At 42.4% G+C, this 21,530-nt stretch overlaps 1 protein-coding gene across 1 annotated transcript in view; it reads left to right on the top strand.

The window, feature by feature from the left end:
• cacna1g (calcium channel, voltage-dependent, T type, alpha 1G subunit) overlaps nt 1-21,530 on the top strand; it is a gene marked incomplete at its 5' end in the record, with an annotated part of 255,553 nt that overhangs the window by 175,226 nt on the left and 58,797 nt on the right. The window contains 8 exons of the mRNA XM_080471574.1: nt 135-228; nt 2,324-2,502; nt 2,904-3,242; nt 4,245-4,418; nt 4,580-4,680; nt 10,256-10,379; nt 15,894-15,962; nt 20,198-20,382. Coding sequence (XP_080327700.1) covers nt 135-228; nt 2,324-2,502; nt 2,904-3,242; nt 4,245-4,418; nt 4,580-4,680; nt 10,256-10,379; nt 15,894-15,962; nt 20,198-20,382 — 1,265 coding nt within the window. The remainder of the gene's footprint in view (nt 1-134; nt 229-2,323; nt 2,503-2,903; nt 3,243-4,244; nt 4,419-4,579; nt 4,681-10,255; nt 10,380-15,893; nt 15,963-20,197; nt 20,383-21,530) is intronic.

Genomic DNA, 21,530 nt, shown 5'->3' with positions numbered 1-21,530 from the left:
ACTTCAGCCCACCTGCTTTCTCTTAACTCAACTGAGAAGAAGATATTTTCACAGGTGTGTTCTTTTTTTGTGTGTGTGTGTAACACTTTGCGTGTGCATGTGTGTGTGTGTGTTCCTTTTGCGTGTGTGTCAAGGGTGACGCTTCTAAATCAGGTTCGGAGATCGATTCCTTCGCACGAAGTATGGAGGATGTTAACGGCAGCAAGAAAGATCTATCAGCCTCTGCAGGTGAGGCGCGTGCAAACACACACTGATCCAACTGGAAGAATCCGGAGGCCTAAACTCAGGATTTGATTGCAAACACAAGCTTGATCCATCTCTATTTAAACAGCTAACTGTTGGTGGTCCCCCTATAATCTTTGGAAGATCCCACTAGATTACACACTGTGTTGCATTTCTTAAAAAAAATAAAAAAGTGCAAGTAAAAGTCTGCAATACAGCAGCGTTTTATCCCTCAGGCATTTAAAAAGTGCCCAGTGCAAACATTCTCCGACCTGCTCTCCACCTGTGGTCCTCCTTTGGTTTCCAACCACGCTTGGCGGTCACGTGTCTGGATGTCTCCAAGTGCAGCATCAAAACCAGTAACAGCAGCCTCATCCATAATTCCTCATACGCTAGTTCCCATCCCCTTTAATTACCACTCGCACAGACTGAAAACCCCACAGGAAACACTGCTGTATGGAGTACAACTCCCAGATGTACTGTATCACCTCCCCTTCAGCCTCTTCTGATGCTCGGTCTAAAACTGCTTACATCGCTGGAAGAGCCTAATACACATCTTCTAGGCCCCGGGTAAAGGTTGGAAGATGGAGGAATTAGTGTTATTAAAGCCGCATTCCCATCCGCGTGTCATGTATTTGTGTTGCTGCCAAACACAATATTCGCTCGTACGCATCCCATAAGATTAATGCCCTGCTGAAATATGAATGTCGTTTAATACCAGTATGAGACATCCATTTTTAAGTACTGCAATCTGAAGGCAATACTCCATGTGCTACTTCCTTCTGTTGTTTTCTCTTTGTCATCTGTTAACCCAATTATCCATTTGCAATCAACTTTTTTTTTTGTCACATCCACCCTGTCTCTCCCCTCGCTTTTTTCACCATACGTTTTCCGTCATTATTTCAAAACCTGCCTAACATCTGATGTTTTCTTCCTCGCAGATCAACAACCTCTACACGTAGACGAAAGGCATTCGTTCTTTCATTGCACACACGCCCCAATCTCATTAATCGTGATATTTCTAGAATGACTTGAGGCATCTTTTTTTTCTTTTTTTTTCCCCAATGTTGACATTAATGAAGACTTGAGCTCATTGATGAAGTAATTAGCAATGATCAAAATGGCCTCATACATTTTGGGGAAAGTGATATTTTAGCAATATTTTGAATACATCTGGGACTTTTGCTGAAATTTGACAGCTTTGCTCCTTAGGATTAACAGTGTGTAGCATTCTGGTAAATGGACTTTGACACATTCAGTAGGAGAAACCTTTGAGACACTGTGAACCTCAGATCGAAGGGCAACTCAGTCCACCAACTGAACCACAGCTGCCCCCAGTTCAGGTCAAAGTCAATCTGATGTCATGGCTATGTTGGATTACTTATTTGTTGGTTTGGGTGGACTTATGATCCCATGTAGGCATGGAAATCTTATTCAGGCCAACATATTTCTGTAGAACACTTTGAGGCTTTTCAGATTAACTGATCTTGGTGGCTGGAGATTAAGCTTTGTGACCCCAAATGTTGTTTTTTTTGCCATATTTATGAATCCTTTAAATAAATAGCTTGACATTTGACATATTATAATTAATGAGATAAATGAGCTATTCAGTGTCGTAGAGACATCATGGTTGTCCCACTGTTTTCAAAGTAGTCTCTCAAAACACCTAAAGGAATATTCCTCAACATCGGCCACATCCTCGTCATCATCGTCATCATCATCATGTTCGTTTTTGAAAGCAGTTTCATTAGAGTGTTGCATTTAGTATCCAATATCAATTTCTCTAATAATGTTTGTTGCAAATTTGGCCAAATCATTTGCCAATCACATACAACTGCCAAGTGACACCATCTTAGGAAAACCTTTAACTTAAATATTTGAACTAATTTCACATTTTTGCACCGTTTCAAATAGGAACTGGTCTGGTCGGTTGAACTCAGGTTAACATTGAGTCATTTTTCTTACACTTTTCAAAAGGTTTCCCCTTAATCTTATCTCAGTCTGGATACCTTCGGTCAACTGCACCTTCACAGGTTGACTGATGTATGAAAACTCCCCAGGGACTAATACGATTCTCTGTCCCTCTTTCCTTTACTAGTAGTGCCTGTAAATGGTCACGTGGACCTGAAGACGAGCCTCACTCCACCGCTGATCACGCACACTGCTGCCACCCCGATGCCAGTGCCAAAGTTGCCCGTGGCAGGTGACCCCATCCTGGGTTACGAGTCCCGTCGAGGCAGCAACGTCTCCATAGACCCAGCCTGCTATGACAAGTCACCGGTCGGTACTCTTATTATTATTCAGATTTACAACCCCAGAGCATGTGGCAGTTCTCTTGTGTAACTACAGTTCCCCGAGAGTGCTAGTCTGAAGTCATTGTAAGTGTCCTGCTGATCCACGGAGGTCGTAATGACTGATGGTGATTAATGTAGTGTGTAGTTTGTCAGCGTACTTAACTGCTGCCACTGCCACATTTATTTGACAAACTGATGAGCACGATTTTAGAGACTAAGTGCAGGAATCTGCATCTGCTCCTGCCTGACAGCATGAATCTCACTCTGTAAAGCGTGTCTTGTTTTTCTGCTCAGCAAAGATACAAAACATTTTCAGCACACAGATTGCCAAATTTTCTCCCCACATTTTCCAATCAATCTCTTCTCCACGTTACTAACCCACTCTAGACCAGTGTACACAGCTCTTCTCCGTACGCCCCGTGGACCTCTGGCAGCGGCCGGACGAGTCGTAGGTCCAGCTGGAACAGCCTGGGTCGGGTCCCGTCCCACAAACGGCAAAAGCGGCAGTCCGGCGAGCGGCGGTCTCTTCTGTCCGGGGATGGCGGCTCGAGCTCAGAGGAAGGAGAAGGTGGCGGGGAAGAGGGAGGGGGCCTAATGGAGGATGACGATGCATCTTTGGCCAGGACTGACTCCATGTCCCAGTCTCAAGGAGGGCCCAGACACAGGAGAATGGAGTCGGTGGAGACTCGCAGCTCGATGGATTTGCACCCGGATACACTGCTGCAGGTAGATCCAGTGTACAAACGACCCGCCGAGTACCAACTTTGAGTGAAGGGTCATGTCATGCCTACGTGGCAAAAATAACACTTCACTTTTATTATAAAAGCAAGGTTTTTATTTTTAGATGGCTTCAAAACAGAAGAATGGGTTGTTCTTCACTTAACATGCCTCACAGCATGAGAGATTATGTTCACTGCATCCACTAGAAATCTTCATGACTGTTCATTTTGCTGTGTTTGGATTAGTTTTAATCACCTCAAACCTAATGCAGAACACCATTTGTATACATGGAACAAGGAATCACAGTGCTGCTCAACTCAATAATCTGTGAGAATGGTGTAAATTGCATGGAACCTTTGATATTAAACCTATGGTATTCTCTAATGTCTAGAATAATTATGGCTGAAGCAGTGTGATGAGGCAAGGAGAGAAAGAGTCAGGCAGTGAAAGAACACGATTGAAAAAGTCACAAAAAAAACCAAACTGAATGTTAAAAGCTGGTATAAATCCTAAGATTAACCCTCATTGAATGTATGTTTTGGTTCCTAAACCTAACAAACTGTTCTTAGTGCACAAACCAAACAACTTTAACAAGATGTTTGGTTGTCACCCTTTCAGTGTAAATAGCGTGACACATTCTAACAACAAACACTATTGTTATTGAAACATTGGAACTTTAACTTATCCAAGTCATCTCAGCTTGGTTCACAGGACCAGTCATATTCACATTATTTGGACTAGTCTGACACCGATGTTGATGGCTGGCTTGAAGGTTCCCATTGGGAGCAACTTGGGTTTCAGTGTCTTTCATGAGATTAATATGAGCAATTGAAAACAAAGAAATTGAATCTATTTTAGTAAAAAGTGGCCAACTTTTTCAAATGGGAGGAAACTAGGATTTGGATTTTGTAACTACTACATCCAACCAATGGAACTGATCACCTACAAAAGTTGGTTTCTAGGACTTTACTCACCATGTACCCCCCCCCCCCCCCCTGTCCTGTGTAGGTGCCTGAACTTTACCGCTCAGCCAGCATGCACAGCTCTAGGCCGCCCTCGCTGGGCCGCCTACGGCCCCCCAGCGACTGCAATGGGAAGGGATCTCCCTCAACCCTAGGTCCAACGCACGTGTCACTGGAGGAAAATACTGAAGACGAGAACGTCGAAGAGGAGGTCAACCTGGTCTGTGTTTCTAGAATGAAATCACAAAAAAACATACATTTTCACTTGAAATGTTGTCATGCAAATGGGGCCTTAGACAATCGAACGATTCATGTAAGAATTGATGTATTTGATTCTACAATAAGACACTGTTTTGTTTGTTTTGTCTTTACCCTGTGCAGGGTCGTGTCGCCAGGCTGTTCCACTGGCTGGAGAAGAAACAGCCTGAGTGGTGTCGCGAGCGAGATACCTGGTCACTCTACCTCTTCCCTCCAGAATCAAGGTATCATTCACGCTCCTGATCATTTCCATTATTCTGCCCGTTTGCTGGGCGAGTTATTTTTGGTGCAGAGCCCTACAGAGTTTTCTCGTTTCAAAAGAGAAAATGCTTGCGAGCGGCTTCCCGCTGTGGCAGTTATCAGTGCACGAAAGAGGCCGATCTCCCTTCTTGACAGCGAGAGGGTTCTTACCATCGCCTGTGACTGACATCACATAATGCTGACAGTACTGGTAAAGTGTTTTTGGCTTCAGTGTGAGCGCGGCAATTTTATTCCCCTTCCTATATCAGCTCTCAACCCTCCTCCTCCTTTCACACTTCAGAAGTCTCTTTTGTCTGCACATTTCTGCCGTGTCAGGGGTGAGTAAGCGGGAGCAGAGGGAGGCAGGGAGTTTCTCCCACTGAGTGCTGTGTGTTATCTCTGCCACGTGCCTCCCCACCCCGTCCTCCTCCTTCGCTCCTTCTCCCCTCCTTTAGGGCTTTGATCCATGTATCTTTGCTCTCTGTGTGCTGGATACGGCCAACACAGGCAATACGCTCGGCCTAAAACATGCTAATTTGATGTCGACTAACAATCTGATCGGAGAGTAGCAGGAGCCAACGCGAGAGTCATGGCATAGCCGTCCCAACTTAGAGCAAAGCTTGTCAGTCAATGACGCCGTTGGCAGCTGCAGGGAAAAGCTTTAAAGACTGAGTTGAAAAGTGGTCAACCGTTTCATAAACTTTAATATCATAAGTTTCCCTTGGAGTTGATAAGAAATACTCTATAGAATGTAAAAGGGACTTTCCTGGATTCCTTCCCTCTTTAGGCTCCAGTACACTAGTGTAGAGTGCACCAAAGTGGATTAATCGCAGCCCTTGTGGTCGGTGCACTTCCCCTTGGGTTCTGTGTGACTTTTGACGTGTATTTAGAAAGTGTTGGAGGTGCACGTCGGGCTACACAGAGACTCTGTGGAGGCGGTTCCATGCAATGCAAAGCATTTGCCTATCTTTGCACAAAGAGTATAAATTAGGCTTCAGGGCCAACGTCAGGCCAAAAGTGGTCGGTACTGTTGGGTCCCGCTTATTCGTATCCTGATGATCATTGTCTTTCCGTCGGAAATCATCTGGCAGGAAACTTGAAAGGGTTATGGCCAGGAATATTTCTTAAGAGCTTTCAATTTCCGGACCATTGGAGTTAGTGGAATTAGGGAAAAGGCCTTTACAACTCGACGGAAACCTTGAAAACAATTTCAATGGCATGGATGTATATTGTTGGTTAAGTTGCCAACTTCATTTTTTATGCAATACTTGATTAAACTCCACTTGGTTCTTGGGGCAAAATGTTTTCAGTGTAGTGTTTTTATTTCCATTTTAATAGCATAGCTAAGAAAAATGTTTAAACTATAAGATCTACCAAAAAGCCAGCATTCTACAGACTAAACTATCCTGCTGGATGATATGGTATCATTCGATTGCATTTGCTTGTAAAGAGCTTTGTATTTGGGGAGGAAAAGTAAAAATTCCAATTTGAAAACATATATCCTTCTAGTTCCTGTCAGTACTTTCCCCAAATTGTTTTGGATCAACTGAAGTTGAATACCCTAGCTGTTGACACGACGGCACTTCAATGTCAGTAACGTGAAAATACCTGAACAAAAGTTTAAAGCGTCAAATGCGCTGTCGCATCAAAGTTTCAGGAGATTTTTTTTTTTTAATGTCATTCCATTTAATTGAAAGGCAGCCAAGATCTCAATCAGTGGGGACATTTTATCTGTTTTTCATTGTAAAAGGTACAGTCAACCTGAGCGTTGGCCCTTTTCAGAGTTCTGGATGGTTCCCCTCTCTGCTGGCCTGATTACATCATTTGGAACAAAGGTTAATAGCAAAAGCTCCCTGTAGTTACTGTCAGAGTATTAAGAAAACCGAAGGCGCTCGGCTCAAACTGGACTTCAGCCAGCTTTCAGTCGCAGCAGGCTGCGGGGTCTGCTCGTCGCCGAGAGTGACACCGAGGACACAGACTCTGCGTGGCGTCCATTCTGGCCTCGAACTGCCGCGGACGGCGGCTCATGCTCACAATCACATCAAGAGACAGCCGCTCGGTGGGGGGTCCCCGGGGCTCCGGCGGATTTCACACGGATATGACTTCACCTCGACCCTGCCTTTTGTGCTTGATGATGTTAATGTTGCTGCTGCCGATTACTGCAGTAAGTACAATAGTACTCGAGAAACTGCAGGTTGATCCCTCGTATTGAAATTATACTTTTCTAGCTTGGCTGCTGTGGCAAGAGCCACTTTAAGACTCATCCCCCCCCCCCCCCCCCCTGAGTTTAGGGGGTTTTCTGATTCCCTCTCAGGTTCAATAAGAGTCACAGACTGCACTACCTTGGGGAATAAAATACAAATATAAAGACAATTTGGTGAGTCTTGTGATGCCTTGCAGTACCAATACATGATGTGGCGAGTTGCTTTAACATCTCGTCCGTCCCCTGCCTGACAAAAATATGAAAAACAAACCAGGTGCTGCTGGTAGGTGTATTGGTAAAAATGCACATTTTATTCAAGTTGTGAAATGCTACTGCAGCATTTAGGCAGTGCTTATTGTGATTCCAGTGATATTCTCGTTCACTTTAGTTCATGGACCATATATGAACTTCTTGGCGCTCTTGATGTTTCAAACATGGCGTGACTCAGAAAGTGAATATCACGACCTGACATCTCCTTTTCTGACCTATATCTGAGAGACAAAGATGTCTTACATTTGTCCCGACACTATAATTTTCACGTCAATGGTAATTAGTAACTTCCTGAATAAAATAAAGAAAGTCAGTGACAACATATCGGCATTCATGTAAGGTCACATTTGATTGAAAGCGTATCGTTTTTGCGTTTTCGTTTCAGAAAGGTTTGGTATTTACGTGCCACATTTGGAAAATGACTTTACAATGAAACGGCAGAAACACTGAAAACAACGTTGTTTTCATGTTCGGCCATGAGTTTTCGCCATTGTTTGTTTTTGGTACGAAACCACCCACATACAAGTGCAGAGAACAACACGTTATAAACATTAACAATGGCGAGTACACGGACAATGGCGTGGACGGATAACGAAGTTCGATCGCTATTACAGGGACTCAACTAGAAAATCTGGACTTGGGAGTCGTGACACCCTGGAGGCCGCCATTGTTGTTATTGTCCATCTACTCGCGCATGTGCTGAAGAACTATTTACTATGGCCGTGGTGCTCATGCGCAGAAGCAGCATTTTTGAAAAGTTGTGTTTTCCACCGTTTCCACAGGGACGGAGTTTGAGCCTTTTAAAAAAGCTTCACCTTGAGAGCCGTTTTCCATATAAATTGCATTTTTAGTTACTCCAGGCACCGTTGTCATGTAAACCGACTGCTAAAAAATAACAAAACTATTCTGTGCTCACTTTAAAGCAGCTTTCACGTTAAAACTTTTCCACACTGGCAAAACAGTGGTTTGCATGCATGGTAGAAAAGCTGAACTAATTGGCTGACAATGCATTTATTTGTCCATTGTAAGTCACTGATTGTGACAAGTGTTGAAATTCAATTGTCACTGATTATGAAGACATACATTTAAAATGTATGTGGAGACATATTGTTTCTCTGTACTCATCGCGAAGTACATACATATATTAGTGTGACCTCTGTTCAAAAAGTCGAGTGTGTGTACGCTCTTTGTGACATTTTAAAAGCAGAGAACTAACTCCAATCAATATTGAAGTCAATCATGTCAGCTGTCATTTTGAATCAGCTGAAGGTTTGAATCCCTAAAGGTCAGTAAATATCATCAGTCGGGGGAGAAAACTCAAAGCACCTGTCAAAAACTTTTCACGTAAACATCCGTGCATTGAGATGTCAGAGTTTTTTCCGTTCCAGACTCTGACAAAATGCTTGCGCTGACATTTTTCCCCAGAGTTTTATTTTTTTTGGGGGGGGGGGGGGGGGGGGGGGGGGGGTGACTGTGTGTGTACTTGTGAGTTTCATGGGACCGTTTGATCTTGACATCAAGGTTTCCGCCCAGACTTCAGACCTTCAAACCTCATGTGGTAGAGTATCTGAAACCAGAGTGTCCTTCTGCTCAGCGGCTCGCTACAATGTATGGACAAGCACGGGCAAATAAACAATACGGATTCAACAAGTCTTGACAGAATGATATCCATATTGACAAATAAAGCCCAAAATCCAGATTTCAGCCTCTTTGTATTTCCCCAATGCTGTGCACTTGCACTGATATGAGCCCTCAAAGCTGATGCACAGTTTAATCCCTTCCGCTGATATATATAATAGGCATTCCCCTTCTTTTCTTTCTTTTTTTTCTGTTGTCAGGAGCGGAAAGCCTGAGAACGTTTTCATGTCAAGTAATGAAAGTCAGGCGTAATTAATGACTTCTAAATCGACTGTGGTTTTATTGCAGAGTTAGTGAGACAAGCACTCTCAAATTGACCGAGTTTGAGTTATACTTATATAAGTGTCCTTGTGCGGAATGTGATGTTATTGGAGCTTTTATTGAAAGTGCCATGAGTTTTTTTTTTTTTTACCCCCCATTTCATAGTACTTTTATTGTACTCCCACTTTGCTGGAGATTGGCTTGAAATGTTGCTCAACTCTGCAAACATAGCGAGAGCTGAGAAAAGATGAACCTTTGCTGCAAATCATATTACAGAGATTTGAAGTTTGCTAAAATGAGCGTAAATTGACTAGATTCAATAGGTTTGGCTCAATTTAACCTGTTATTTGTCTGTTACATACATCCAGGGGGGAGGGGCTTAAGGCTGGTGGCACCTTAGGAATGAATGACAAAACTTTGCATTCAGTAGTAGGTCATTTTTTTTATTTAAATGCTGCTCGTTGGTGTTGGTTTGTGCTAATGGTACTAATTTCTCTGCCAGGTATGACAACCCAATGGTGTATATGTTGGTGCGTTTTTAACTGTTTCCATGGAGACAGAGCATCATTGTCATTCAAGCAGACACCCAAATCACAACTAAGGCCCCGTCCGCACGACAATTTCAGTCATCCATATGGCGTGACGTTTTAAAAGCCGCTCTGAAGGGAATGAATTTGAAAATGCCCCATTTCTCGTTCTCTGTTTTTGGTGTATTTCTTTGGCAGAGTTACAGCGCCATATAGGCCTGGCATATGTAACACTTTGTTTTCAGTCGGTTTCGTGTTGCTGTGGCGAAGCAGATATTTCCTACACCGAAGCCAGACTGCATGCATTTTTGTTTTAAGAACGACGAGGGTAAAAAAAAAAAACAACAACATAAATTTGGCTCCTGTGGAGAGGATAAGCACTGTCCAATTTTCCCGTTTTCACTTAAAAATAAAGTATAAATGGGGCCTTAGAGATCACAGACCGAGTCAACAGGATAAGCAGTGTGTTACTTAGATTACAGTACAGATCCAGGAGCTTTTCACTTTTGCAATCTCAGGGCATTTCAAGTTGTCCCGTTGAAATCTATCATATGGAGCAAATGCCTTCTGTGAGAGTCTTTATTGTTGTCTTGCATTATTCCTGTGTGCCTTCCCAGGTCTCCCTGTAATGAAAATCCATGTTTTCCTTTTCTCCATCAGGTTTCGTTACGTTTGCAACAAGATCATCACCCACAAGATGTTCGACCACATTGTGTTGATCATCATCTTCCTCAACTGCATCACTATCGCGATGGAGAGGCCTCGCATCGATCCCAGCAGTGCTGTAAGTCTACAAAAGAGATATGCACCGTATACATATTGTGCAGCCGTCCTAAACAGAAGGCATCAAGAAGAAATGTGATATATAATACTGTATATAGATCTGCGAAACACCCTGAGTTTAACATCGTCGAATTAGCTTCTTCAGGTTTCAGACTTTCCTATCGGGGAGTCTATATATTTTTTGGCATTTTGGCCTAATATCAGCAAAAGTACGACTTTTTCATATCAAAAATAAAACAATACCACTTCATCGCTTATCTCCTGGCTCAATACAGTGTCAGTCGGGATGTATGTTTGACACTTCGAGCATAGATGGACTTAAAATGTGAAATGGAACTTAACGGATTGGGTTTTGTGGGAATACGGTGCGTACCACAAAGCCTGAATTATATTTCAAGATTGCTTCATGTTGTTGAAACTGAACTTTTATTACTTTCACAAACTGTGAAAATGAGGCGAGGGAATAACGATGGCGTGTTATGATGGTGATATTGTTGACTCGCTGGTGATTGCTTATACATTTTATTAAGGAGTGAAAACCGCGTGAAGGCAATTTTAAGATTTGTTTGAAAGAGGCACAACACATGCATCCGAGGTGCGGCTGGTACTGCCATGAAAGAACGGCAAAAACTGAACATTTGGACAAGAATTTACTCACACCTGTAGTGAGAACTCAATAATGTAGGCTTGACCGTCTTTTTTTTTTTTTTTCTCTGTAAATCAAAAAGAAAAAGGCGCGTACAGTATACGGCCACGTAGATTACTGAGCTGTGTGGATAATAGGCCTTGAGCAAACTCTGTACGAGCTCCGTCCAAAACATCCAAACAAGGTAGACATAAAGGAAGTACCCGTCAGCAGCGCCGACCTTGACGGCTGCTCAAACAAACACACACTGGAGGACACGGGCGAGTCACTCCCGTAGCCTGCCCTCCGCGGAGCAATGAAGCAGAACGTTGTGTGAGCAGGGAAGCCCTCGTGTTTGACTGTGAGCCAGTAGCTGTGGGTAATGTGTGCCATACCCCTGCTATCTGCTGCACTGCCTCCATACCCTCACCTCCTCTGCTCAATGCACCATTCCCTGGCACCACGCCTCACGGCAGCACAAACACATCTGCCTGTGTCCTTCTCCTTCCTCCACGACCAGCAGCCTCTTGTCCGCTCCATGCGTAAACACACTAATTACCCCAATTTGAGATTTAAAAAAAAAAATAAATAAATAAATTTCCCCTCTCTCCTATTCTATCTGTATTAACATGAGTATTCCACGGACAGGCCTACTTGTGGATGGCGGTCGCCGGAACGTTCTGTTCTGCAATCGGAGCATGGGTGAGAAGGAATCATAATTGATTCAATTATCCCTGGGCTGTTTTACTTGGCTAATGTCCAGGAAAGGAGATGCTTAACAATTAGAGGCTGTACGTGTGCGTGTCTAAGAATTGTGTCGCGCTCGGTTGCGTGCTACGAGTCGGCTAAATGGTAAACAACGGCTCCCTTATTCGTCTACTATTAGGCTTTGTTCACATGTTTCAAGTGGAACAGACACCAGTGCTGTGGTTTTGTTTCAGAAAAGTTTGAAATTTACTCAGCAATATTTAAAAAATTCTGTCCATTTCCAAGGAAATGGATGAATTGCTGAAAATGATGTCGTTAGTGATGACTTGGTACTATTGTTGTTTGGGGAATGGAACCACACACACACACTATAAACATGAACATGACGAAGTTGGATTGTTATTACGACGACTCTCCCAGGAGAATATGTCATACCACTTGATTCCGCCGTTGTTATCGTCCGTCTTACTTGCTTCATTTTCGGAAGAACTATGTGCGGTAGCAGCGAGTGGGAATGTGTTTAAAAAGTTGCGTTCTCCCCCGCTCACATGCCAACTGAGTCAGGGCATTTTTGAATAGTTCCACCTTGCATCGATTCCCACGTTGCTCCGTGTATAAGAACCAGTTGAGTTTAATTCCTCGCCCCTCTGCGACTCTCCTCTCTCACCCACTTGTGCAACGAGCTGACAAAACACACACACTATTCTTTAAATAGAAACATAGTCATTGTCACGGATCTAAAGCGTTTCAGTCATAACATTTTAGTGTGGAATGTGGGCTGAATAATTACTTTATTGTCCTGGAAGTTATGTCAGGCACTTTGAATTTTGGCTCGCCGTTGCCTGGCTGTTTTGGTTCGGTTTGCTGGACGTTGCCTGGATACTGCCGCCCTTTAGCTCGGTGGAAATGATGGAGGATGATTATACCACCCATTATGATTTATTACTTGTAATTGAGCCCTGGGACAGTGCATCACCGTCTAAAGCTCCAAATTGAATTATAGCAGCACCGGCAGTGTAAAGTATGGTCGATCTTGCGTTTTCGGCGACGAGATTAAGAGACAACGCCGATGAGAGTCTACAAGAGGTGTGGGTCGACTCTTGTTTTCTGTCGAGACAGACACAGACACCCCTCAGGCGTCCGGGCCTTGTGTCCACAGGAGTGTAACTCAGCGAAGTGCCTCTCGGTTTAAGTCATCGCTCCGGCCTCCGTCGTGGCGTTCAGAGTCACCTCAAACCAGGCCAGACTCTTTGGGATGATTTGCTCGCGGTTCTCCCCTGAGTTGTGGTCAGGTTGGGAAGATGCCAACAAAACCCTCCCGCCATCGCGAGGGATGAAGAATGAGCGGCAAAGGGGAAGTGTTTTTTTACTGCTTCAGAGAGAGAGAGAGGGGTCTGGATTCCTGTCACGAACTGTTCGAAACTGTTTCTCTTTTAGCCTTCAGCTAAAAATATACAAGAGCGTTAAAGAAAAGCAGCCGCAGCACACAAAAAGAGAAATTTGCTTTGGCCAATAAAATGCCGTCATCGCTGAAGACACTGCCTGGAAGAGAAACCACTTTGAAAAATTATTACTGATTTGTCTTTTTGCATTTAACCCCGAAATATATACCGTATATGAAGAAAACCAAACTGCACTTGGTATAGTCCTGGTGGAAAAACTCAATTACAGCTATATTTCTACCGCCTGAGGGAAAGAACTGAGCTAATTCTCAGTTATGTATCATTGCTTTTTTGATAACAGTTACTCTTAATTTAGCTCAAATGTACCTTTTTGTGAAATAAAAAATGAAAACTGAGCCAATTTCTCTATTTTCTGGCTAAAATTGCTCAGTGCATACAGTGCAAAGTCTGTTCACGATTTGTTTTATTTGTTCTTCTATCTAATTGCACATGTTTATGGGAACAACTTGTCCATTTTGCTAGTTGTAAAAGCAAACACTACAACTGGAATCTCTTATTGCAAAACCTATAATAATGCAATTTTCCAGATTTTTCTTTCCCATAACTTTGCATATTTTGACACTTCGCGAGCCAAAGATTTAGATTTTTCTTTTTTTTTTTTTTTACAAGAATACCTGACAATTTCTAACCTGAAGTTAAGATTTGTCTCAATTTTCTTCCGGTTCAAAAAAGCACATGGAGGTTAAACATTATTATCATAAAAATTTAAAAAAATAGATATATTTTTTCAATTCAACAAAATATATTCAAATCGTTATTTTGTGGCTGGTTCTACAAAACAACTCTACTTAAAAATACAAATAACCCAACAAATTTAACCCACAGCTTATATAATACATTTACTGAGATGTATGTTGATTTTGTTGCATTCGGTATACGTCTCCTCAAGTTACCATATTTTCTGGACTATACGTCAAATAAAAAGTATATGCAACACTCATACTAATGTACACGTTTATATTTCCATGCAGATGTTATTGCACCATCAACAGTCCTCGAACCGTCTGTGAATTTGTTCCTTAGCTCCGGCCATCATGCTTTTAATCCACAATTAGCCCTTTTTTTCCCCCTTAATAACAGTTTCTCTGGTCCACAAGTTTCTCACTCTGTCTAAAGTCTGTTTCTGCTGCTTATTTAGTCATTTGCAGCCTAAATTCTACTGCACTCGCCATTGTTAATGTTTATAGCGTATCTTCATTACAAAAACAGCTTTCAGCACCCACTAGTGGCCCAACATGAAAACAACATCTTTTTCAGTAAACGTAAACGCAAAAGTTTTCTAATATGAAAATGCAAAAATGATGCATTTTCACTTAAAATGTGTCCATGTACGTGTGTAAGTGTCAGTGGGATCGGGCAGCGGGAACCGCTGCTGGAATTTATAAACCGTCTTTAACTGTGCTCTTCCCAGTGATGTCATGCCCGACATTCCCAGAGACTTCGCAAAAATCGCCGTAGGACTGTCAGCTCTGTTTATATATAAGTGTGTGTGTGTGTGTGTGTGTTTCTCGGAGCATGTGCAATGGCAGTCACAGGCCGTGGGAACGGCTGCCGCGTACACGCTCGCAGAGACATTCGGCGGCGGGGCAGGGTCGCGTCTCCTCAGACGGTGGGGAAGGAGGGTAAATAATCAGTCGGTGAAGTGTTCTTATTCTTGCTAAGCTGCTTATTTTGTTTCCCCCGGTCCTTGTTTAGCTCAGAAAACAGGCTCCCGAACTGTCCTGTGTGTATACACACACACACACACACACACACACACACACACACACACACACACACACACAAAGCTGTGACGCCTCAGGCGGAAAGGGGGGTGGAGTGCGGTGAAGCAAACAACGGAGGTCCAACAGGCTGGATCTGATGCTGCTGTGTTGCATCATGAAATGATGGAACTTGTTTTCAAAACTGAAGAAAATCCAAAGGATTTGATGCCAGAAACGCCAATTTGAAGCTTTTGATTTTGATTCCCTGAAACAGTAATTCACTCCCGACGTTCCCGGGACCCTCATGACGGAGGCGTTGGAGAAGTCTTAGGCTTTTATTGCCTGAGTTTATCAAGATTACATTTGAACATGTTGAAGAGAACTAAGATTAGACTCTCCATAGACTTTAATCACACCTGGGAAAGTAAGATTTGTCTTCAGTGTAATGTTTTGGCACATCAGATGTTGTTTGGGTGGTCTGCAGTCTTTCTTAGAGGTTCACTTTGTGCTACGGTGACTGATTCCTGGTTCAGTGTGGTGGACTCAGAAAAAAAAAATGCTTCACTCGTTCATGTTTTCAATTTGTTCTGTTTGAATCTTTCCAACAGTGTGGATGAGACGGGTGTCCTCTAAAGGGTTAATATCATTCTGTATACTTCTGTTCAGCTTTAGTTCCCCCCATAGGAAATCATAAAGTGTTATGTTGGAGCTTTTTTCATACCAGTGCAACAAGAAAATACAATTTTAAAGCCTTAATAGCAAATTATCTGCCTCGTTTAAATACTTCATGCAGTACTAATAAAGAGCAAACTTTTATAATTGCCTGCCAGCCATCATTAGAGAGTGCAATAGGATGTGTTTGTACAAAGATGTTTTTCACATAGTGTATGAGTAACTCATACATAATTCAGCTCTACTCTGCATCCGTTTGGAAGCAGACAACAAACTCGAGGATGCTTTTCAACTAAAAAGAGTATTTTAACTCATGAAGTGTCTTTTCTTGTTTGGTCTTCCAGGAGCGGATCTTTCTGACTTTGTCCAACTACATCTTCACAGCGATCTTCGTGACTGAGATGACCGTCAAGGTGAGACAATTTCCACAGGCGGCCGATTCAAATGTCAGTTCAAAGGTCAGTTCAGTATTTTCTATCAGTCCGATGGATATGGGTCAGTAGGGCTCGACAACATCTGCAGAAGCAGAGGTGTTTACAGTGACCTGTGGTGGCTGCACAGCGTGTGACCGCAGCAATGCATTTTGCATGTTTTTGGCCCCGCTTACGCAACATTTTCAACCGAAAGCAGAAAACTTACATTGCATTGTTGCATTGTTGTATAAACGAGGCCTTCTGGAACATTATTTTTGCTTCACGTCCTTTTCAGGGCTCCGTGTTCACGTAAACATTCCTCCTCGAAAGCAGTCTGCGTCCGTCTTCATGTTTCTTGTTTGTCTCAGCAGATTTGTTACAGTTTGTCATTTTTCAACAACAAGAACAAAGAAATGAGACTGTCTTTGTCTATTTCAAACGCAAAGTAGTTAAATAGTTCATACTGTTCTTTTTTCTTTTTTAAGATATACGGATTATTGAGCATCTTCCTGTATAAACTGTAATCTAATTACCAGCCCATGTGCGCTTGTTTCACGGTTCCATTTTAGTCAAAGAAAAAAAAAAAAAGGTTGCGTACTTCTGTTTTCCAGTAACTTCTGAATCCGTTGACGAAAATGAAGAGAATCTAAAAGTCAGAAGTTCAGCCTCCTCTCTTGCGATTAAGTCTTGATTTCCTCTGAGTACAACAAATATACGCTGAAGGGGTTTGTTTGTGCTAATGGTTAAAAAAAAAAAATAAGGGAAAGATTTCCCGCAATTTGAATATGCAAATTGTCAAAGTTATCTGAAAAAATGACCCTGCACATTTATCTATTAGGATCATCATTTATGTGTCACTTTGACCGCAGTGCTGTGCCTACTAACTGACAATATTTACATTGCTGTTAATTGGAAAAATTGCTGCACTTTTGAATCAAAAGCATTTGTCATTAAATGCACAAAGCTGTTCAGAAGTAAAAGTAGATAAAAAAAAAAAAAAAAGTGGAACCCTGTCCTCTCAGGTTGTCTGTGTCAAACGATCACTGCAGGAGAGTAACATCTACCGTGCCACGGCAGGACAGTAGAACAAAATTCTATTACTGTCATTGAAAGCTCTATATAAACACTTTTGCTTTATAAAATGAAGTTAAATATGTTTTGACAAAATAGGCTTCCAATGTCTTGGTAATAAAACACTGGACTACTTACCAACAACTGTTTATTTGGGCTGATCCCGGTGAAATCCGATGGCATTCGACGTACTAACCATACTGGCTCAGTACACTGTTCTGGTGGGTTGGTAATGGGTTGCTGGATACTACTAAGTCACCCTTAAGAAAATGTACTTTGTCATGCAGTCCTTCATGAGGTCATCCTGAACTTCTGTTTTTCCTCACTCACCTGACATCCGTTCTTGTGCTGCGGAATGTTTGGCAGGTCATGACTTTCCTGAAATTTACAAAAAAAAAAAAAAAGAACCCGCCTGCCTATTGTCAAACAAGCTATTTGTCTCACTGCTCGTTTGTCGAGATACTCTCAATGCAAAAAAAAAAAAAAACCAGACAGCGCTCAGCTACAAAGCCGACGAGAAAATAAAGTCGACCTGATACCCACCAGCCGTAAGCTCCCTCTCGTCCCAGACATCCGGAGAGAAAGCAGAGCATTACAACGAGAGAATCAGATGAGGGGAACGTTTCGTAATGCTGAGGGGACTCTTAACGGTTTCCAAAGGGGCCCGGCACCAAATAGAGGGCCGTGCTGATCTGGGACTGAAGGCAGAGGGTACGAAAGTTCACCACCGTCACTCGTTCAAAGCCTCGGCTCACGAACACAGCGCCTCTCCACACACACACAGACACACACACACAGACAGATCCGTCGTAAATACCCAAGTAATCCTTTGTGTGCAGTGCAACGGACACACCAGTGATGACTGGTTCACCGTAAACATCGAGAAGAAGGGAAAGTTTCTGACAGGACACCTCTTTTTGCGGTTCTTGGGGTTTTTAAAGACGAGTTCTCGTGCCACTGCAACAGTGGGGTATTTGTAATGAATTCCTCGTTACGTTTTGGGTTTTTTTTCAGGCGGAAGCTAAAGTAGATACTGAAACAAAAAGTCAGTCATGAGGCTAAAGCAACGTCAGGCAGGTGCACAATAACAGATCCGGTGTCAACTAATCCTATTAACAAGCTTGTTTGTGGATCGGAGAATGACATATTGTTGATGCCGGAGAAATGTTCATGGTGCAGTCAGTACCTCTTTCTTTTATGAAAATCAAAATCTTTTCTTGAAACAACGAAATCAAACGACTATAGCGTTTCTTGTGATTCACTCCTGTAACATTAACAGCATCAGAGGAAGCTTTTTTTTTTTTTTTTTAACAACAGGTGTCCTGACTCATTGTTGTAAGACTGATTATTCTGATTAAGTGTAAGAATAAATGTCAGGTCTCACAGAAGTCCTTTGTTTTGCTAAATCCTGCCAAATATTTATTATCTGGAGAGATAAAAGGTTGTTTCATTTAACTTTTCGGATCCCAAAGGAACTGACTCAGTGAGGAAATGTTTATTCAGGTGGAGGATTTTCAAAAAGAGCTCGGGGCTAGAGGCATAATTCACCCAAACAGGAGCTAAAATTAGCATTGGCAATTCGTGAGCACAAGAACAAGAAACAGATTTATGTATCCGGACGAACTAACATTTCTCTTCCCATTTGTGACCTTGGACTTCACAAAGTTTACACCACCAACTGTTTAACGTTGTTTTTATGGCATATTGGTTCTGATCAGGATTATAAAAGATGTTTTGCAAACATGAATGATCCTCTGCAGTCATGATTTTAAAAATTTTATGAAGTCGTCGAGTGTATTCACCTGTTATTAAAGGAAAGGAGAACAGCTACTTGCAATAACTCTTGAAATAGACGATTAAAGTTGATTTAATTGCTAAATAATGTGCATAATTGAATTACCTCTGCCTAAATAATGTGCATATAGTCGGCTCGGACTAATGACACATTAAGTTAAGTCAGTTGGGGGAAGATCCTCTGAACGCTGGATGTGTTGTCCCATTTACACGACAACGTTTCAAAGTGAAAACAGAAACTTCCCCCATTGTGTTTTTGGTACCTATCTACAGTACAACGGTGGTCGGAGCCAATGAAAAAGCAACTTTTTGAAAACACTGGATTAGGAAACATTCTTCATTCATCTAACAGGAGTTTAGTGAAACAATAAGAGTCGAAGCTTCTGTTTTAGCATCATGAACATTCCATTCCCTTAAAAGCTGGTTTTCTTCTATTCTTCTATCATGAAAAGCAAATGGTGACATAAGAAAGTTGGTGGTCAAATCATGCCAATGAAAAGTAACTTTCTGAATCCTCTGCGAATGCCTTAAAGCAGTCAGGGACTTAAACGTATGGTTATCCCTATTTTGTCCTGAATTGGTTTATTATGAAAAAGAGAATGCAGAATCGTACGCGAGGCGACGACGGCTGCTCGTCCAATTCAAAACACGCGCAATCGCACTTCAAAATGAGTTGAAACTTAAAAACTTTGAACTACTCCTGCGCTTCATGCTATAGGATAAGTGCCATTGTGGGCCTTTAGAAATAATGTTGTAATTAAAAATAAACCATAAAATGCTAATGTTGACCTCCTGTTGTTTCAAACAGCTGAAGCACAACGTCTGTCTGTCCTTCTATATTGAGGAATCTCTTTGATGACTCTCTTTACATCTTATACATATAGAGCAGGTGCTGTTAGGCACTGATTAGCATCGACTAATTTGGATTATCCTCCTCTCTTCTCTGCTATTGCAGTGTTTCAAAAGTGCTTGAAGGAAAAAAAGAAAATACTTGCTTCCTTTAATAAGTATGTACTTCCCCCTCTGTTATGTTCCAGAATGCAAATTGCTTTACCGGCAGCAGAAATGATGAGGGGTACCTATAGAACTGGAAATGGGGCTTGGAAAGCTTGTAGCTTCTACCATGTCTTGCTGCTGAGTAAACAATCACTCCATAGAGTCAATAAAGCTGGGCATGTGGGACGTGAAGCATCTATTCTTAATAATACAGAAGTGGCTTAATATTGATGCTTTTTCTGTCGTTTTTTTGTCCACTGTGCTACTTTTAAAGAGAGTCCTTTTAAGCAACATCCTGGCTGTGGCAGCTTGTGCACGTGTTGCATCTCTGATATACACTTACACAACAAGCCCTCTGTGTCTCCTTTGTTCAGATTGTAGCTTTGGGCTGGTGTTTTGGGGACAAATCCTACCTGAGGAGCAGCTGGAACATCCTGGATGGGATGCTGGTGATGATATCCGTCATTGACATCCTGGTCTCGCTGATATCCAACTCCGGGACGAAGATCCTGGGCATGCTGCGAGTGCTGAGGCTGCTGAGGACTCTGAGGCCACTCCGGTGAGTTGCTTCACCCCCCCCGGCCCACTGCTCTTAACATCATCTTAGAACCGAAACACAACTGAATCAAACGAAATATAAAACACTACAAAACAAAACAGAACATGTCTCCGTCCTTTTTTGTTACAAATGTAGTGCAAGTGATTCACAGATGAGTTCTTCACAGATCAACCAGTCATTCTATTGAGCAGTTGATCGTTGAATTCAGTCATTGATTGGTTTGATTCAATGGATCCGTTGGCTTGACCGGTTGGATTGTTCGGTGGTTCTTTCGTTGGTTCATTCATTAATCTGTCCGTTGATCAGTTGGTTTGTTCGCTGGTTTGTTGGTCCGTTCATTGTCTTGCTGGTTAGTTTGTCTATTGGCTGGCTGGCTGCCTGGTTCATTGGCTGTTTGGTCGTTTGGCTGACCAGCTGGTGAGCTACCTTCCTGCTTGGCTGGCTGGTTAGTTGGTCGCCTTGCTGGCTGATTGATTGATTCATTGATTAATTCATTCATTCATTCTGCAAATAAGCAAGTGACTACTAACTTGATGAAGTAACTCTTGCATTACTTTTGCATGACCCTCTCTCATGCCTGGCGTATTAATGTGCACATTGCTGTATTATTGCAGCATTGCCGTGACGCATTAGCTGAGCTGTCAGCACTGTGTCGGTCAGACGAACGACTGATTCACTCATTAATTTTGACATGGTTTGAGGACAGGACTCGAGTGCACAACTCAGAGGCAGAGGATGTTTGGGGCTTTATTTTGTTTTTGGAAGCAAGCGGGATTCAATATACTAAAGTACAAACGAGGGTTTTACAAGAAATGAGTGAATGAGGTCAAAACCGGAGACACTAAACACGACGAGACAAGGAGAGTGGACCAACCTACACACTGTAACTGACATGAGAGCAGACAGGATCACTGGGTGAGAGAGCATGATGACATGCATGTCAGTACTACTAGTAGGACACATGGGGGGGCGTGACAAGATGTGATCTGAAACAAGAAGACCAGCAGCTACAAGAAGAAATAAGAACCTCAACATTAGAAAGCATAACTAGACTTGACTTAACTGGATTTTGATCATTAAAATATAACCGTGAAATACAGCTCTGATGGACAAGACAGGCTTATCACTTAAAGGAAGACACACACAGG

Source organism: Lipophrys pholis (genome assembly GCF_963383615.2).
Source record: "Lipophrys pholis genome assembly, chromosome: 1".
Lineage (NCBI taxonomy): Eukaryota > Metazoa > Chordata > Actinopteri > Blenniiformes > Blenniidae > Lipophrys > Lipophrys pholis.
Note: the sequence above shows the minus strand (reverse complement) of the source record. Positions and strands in the feature narration are given on the sequence as shown.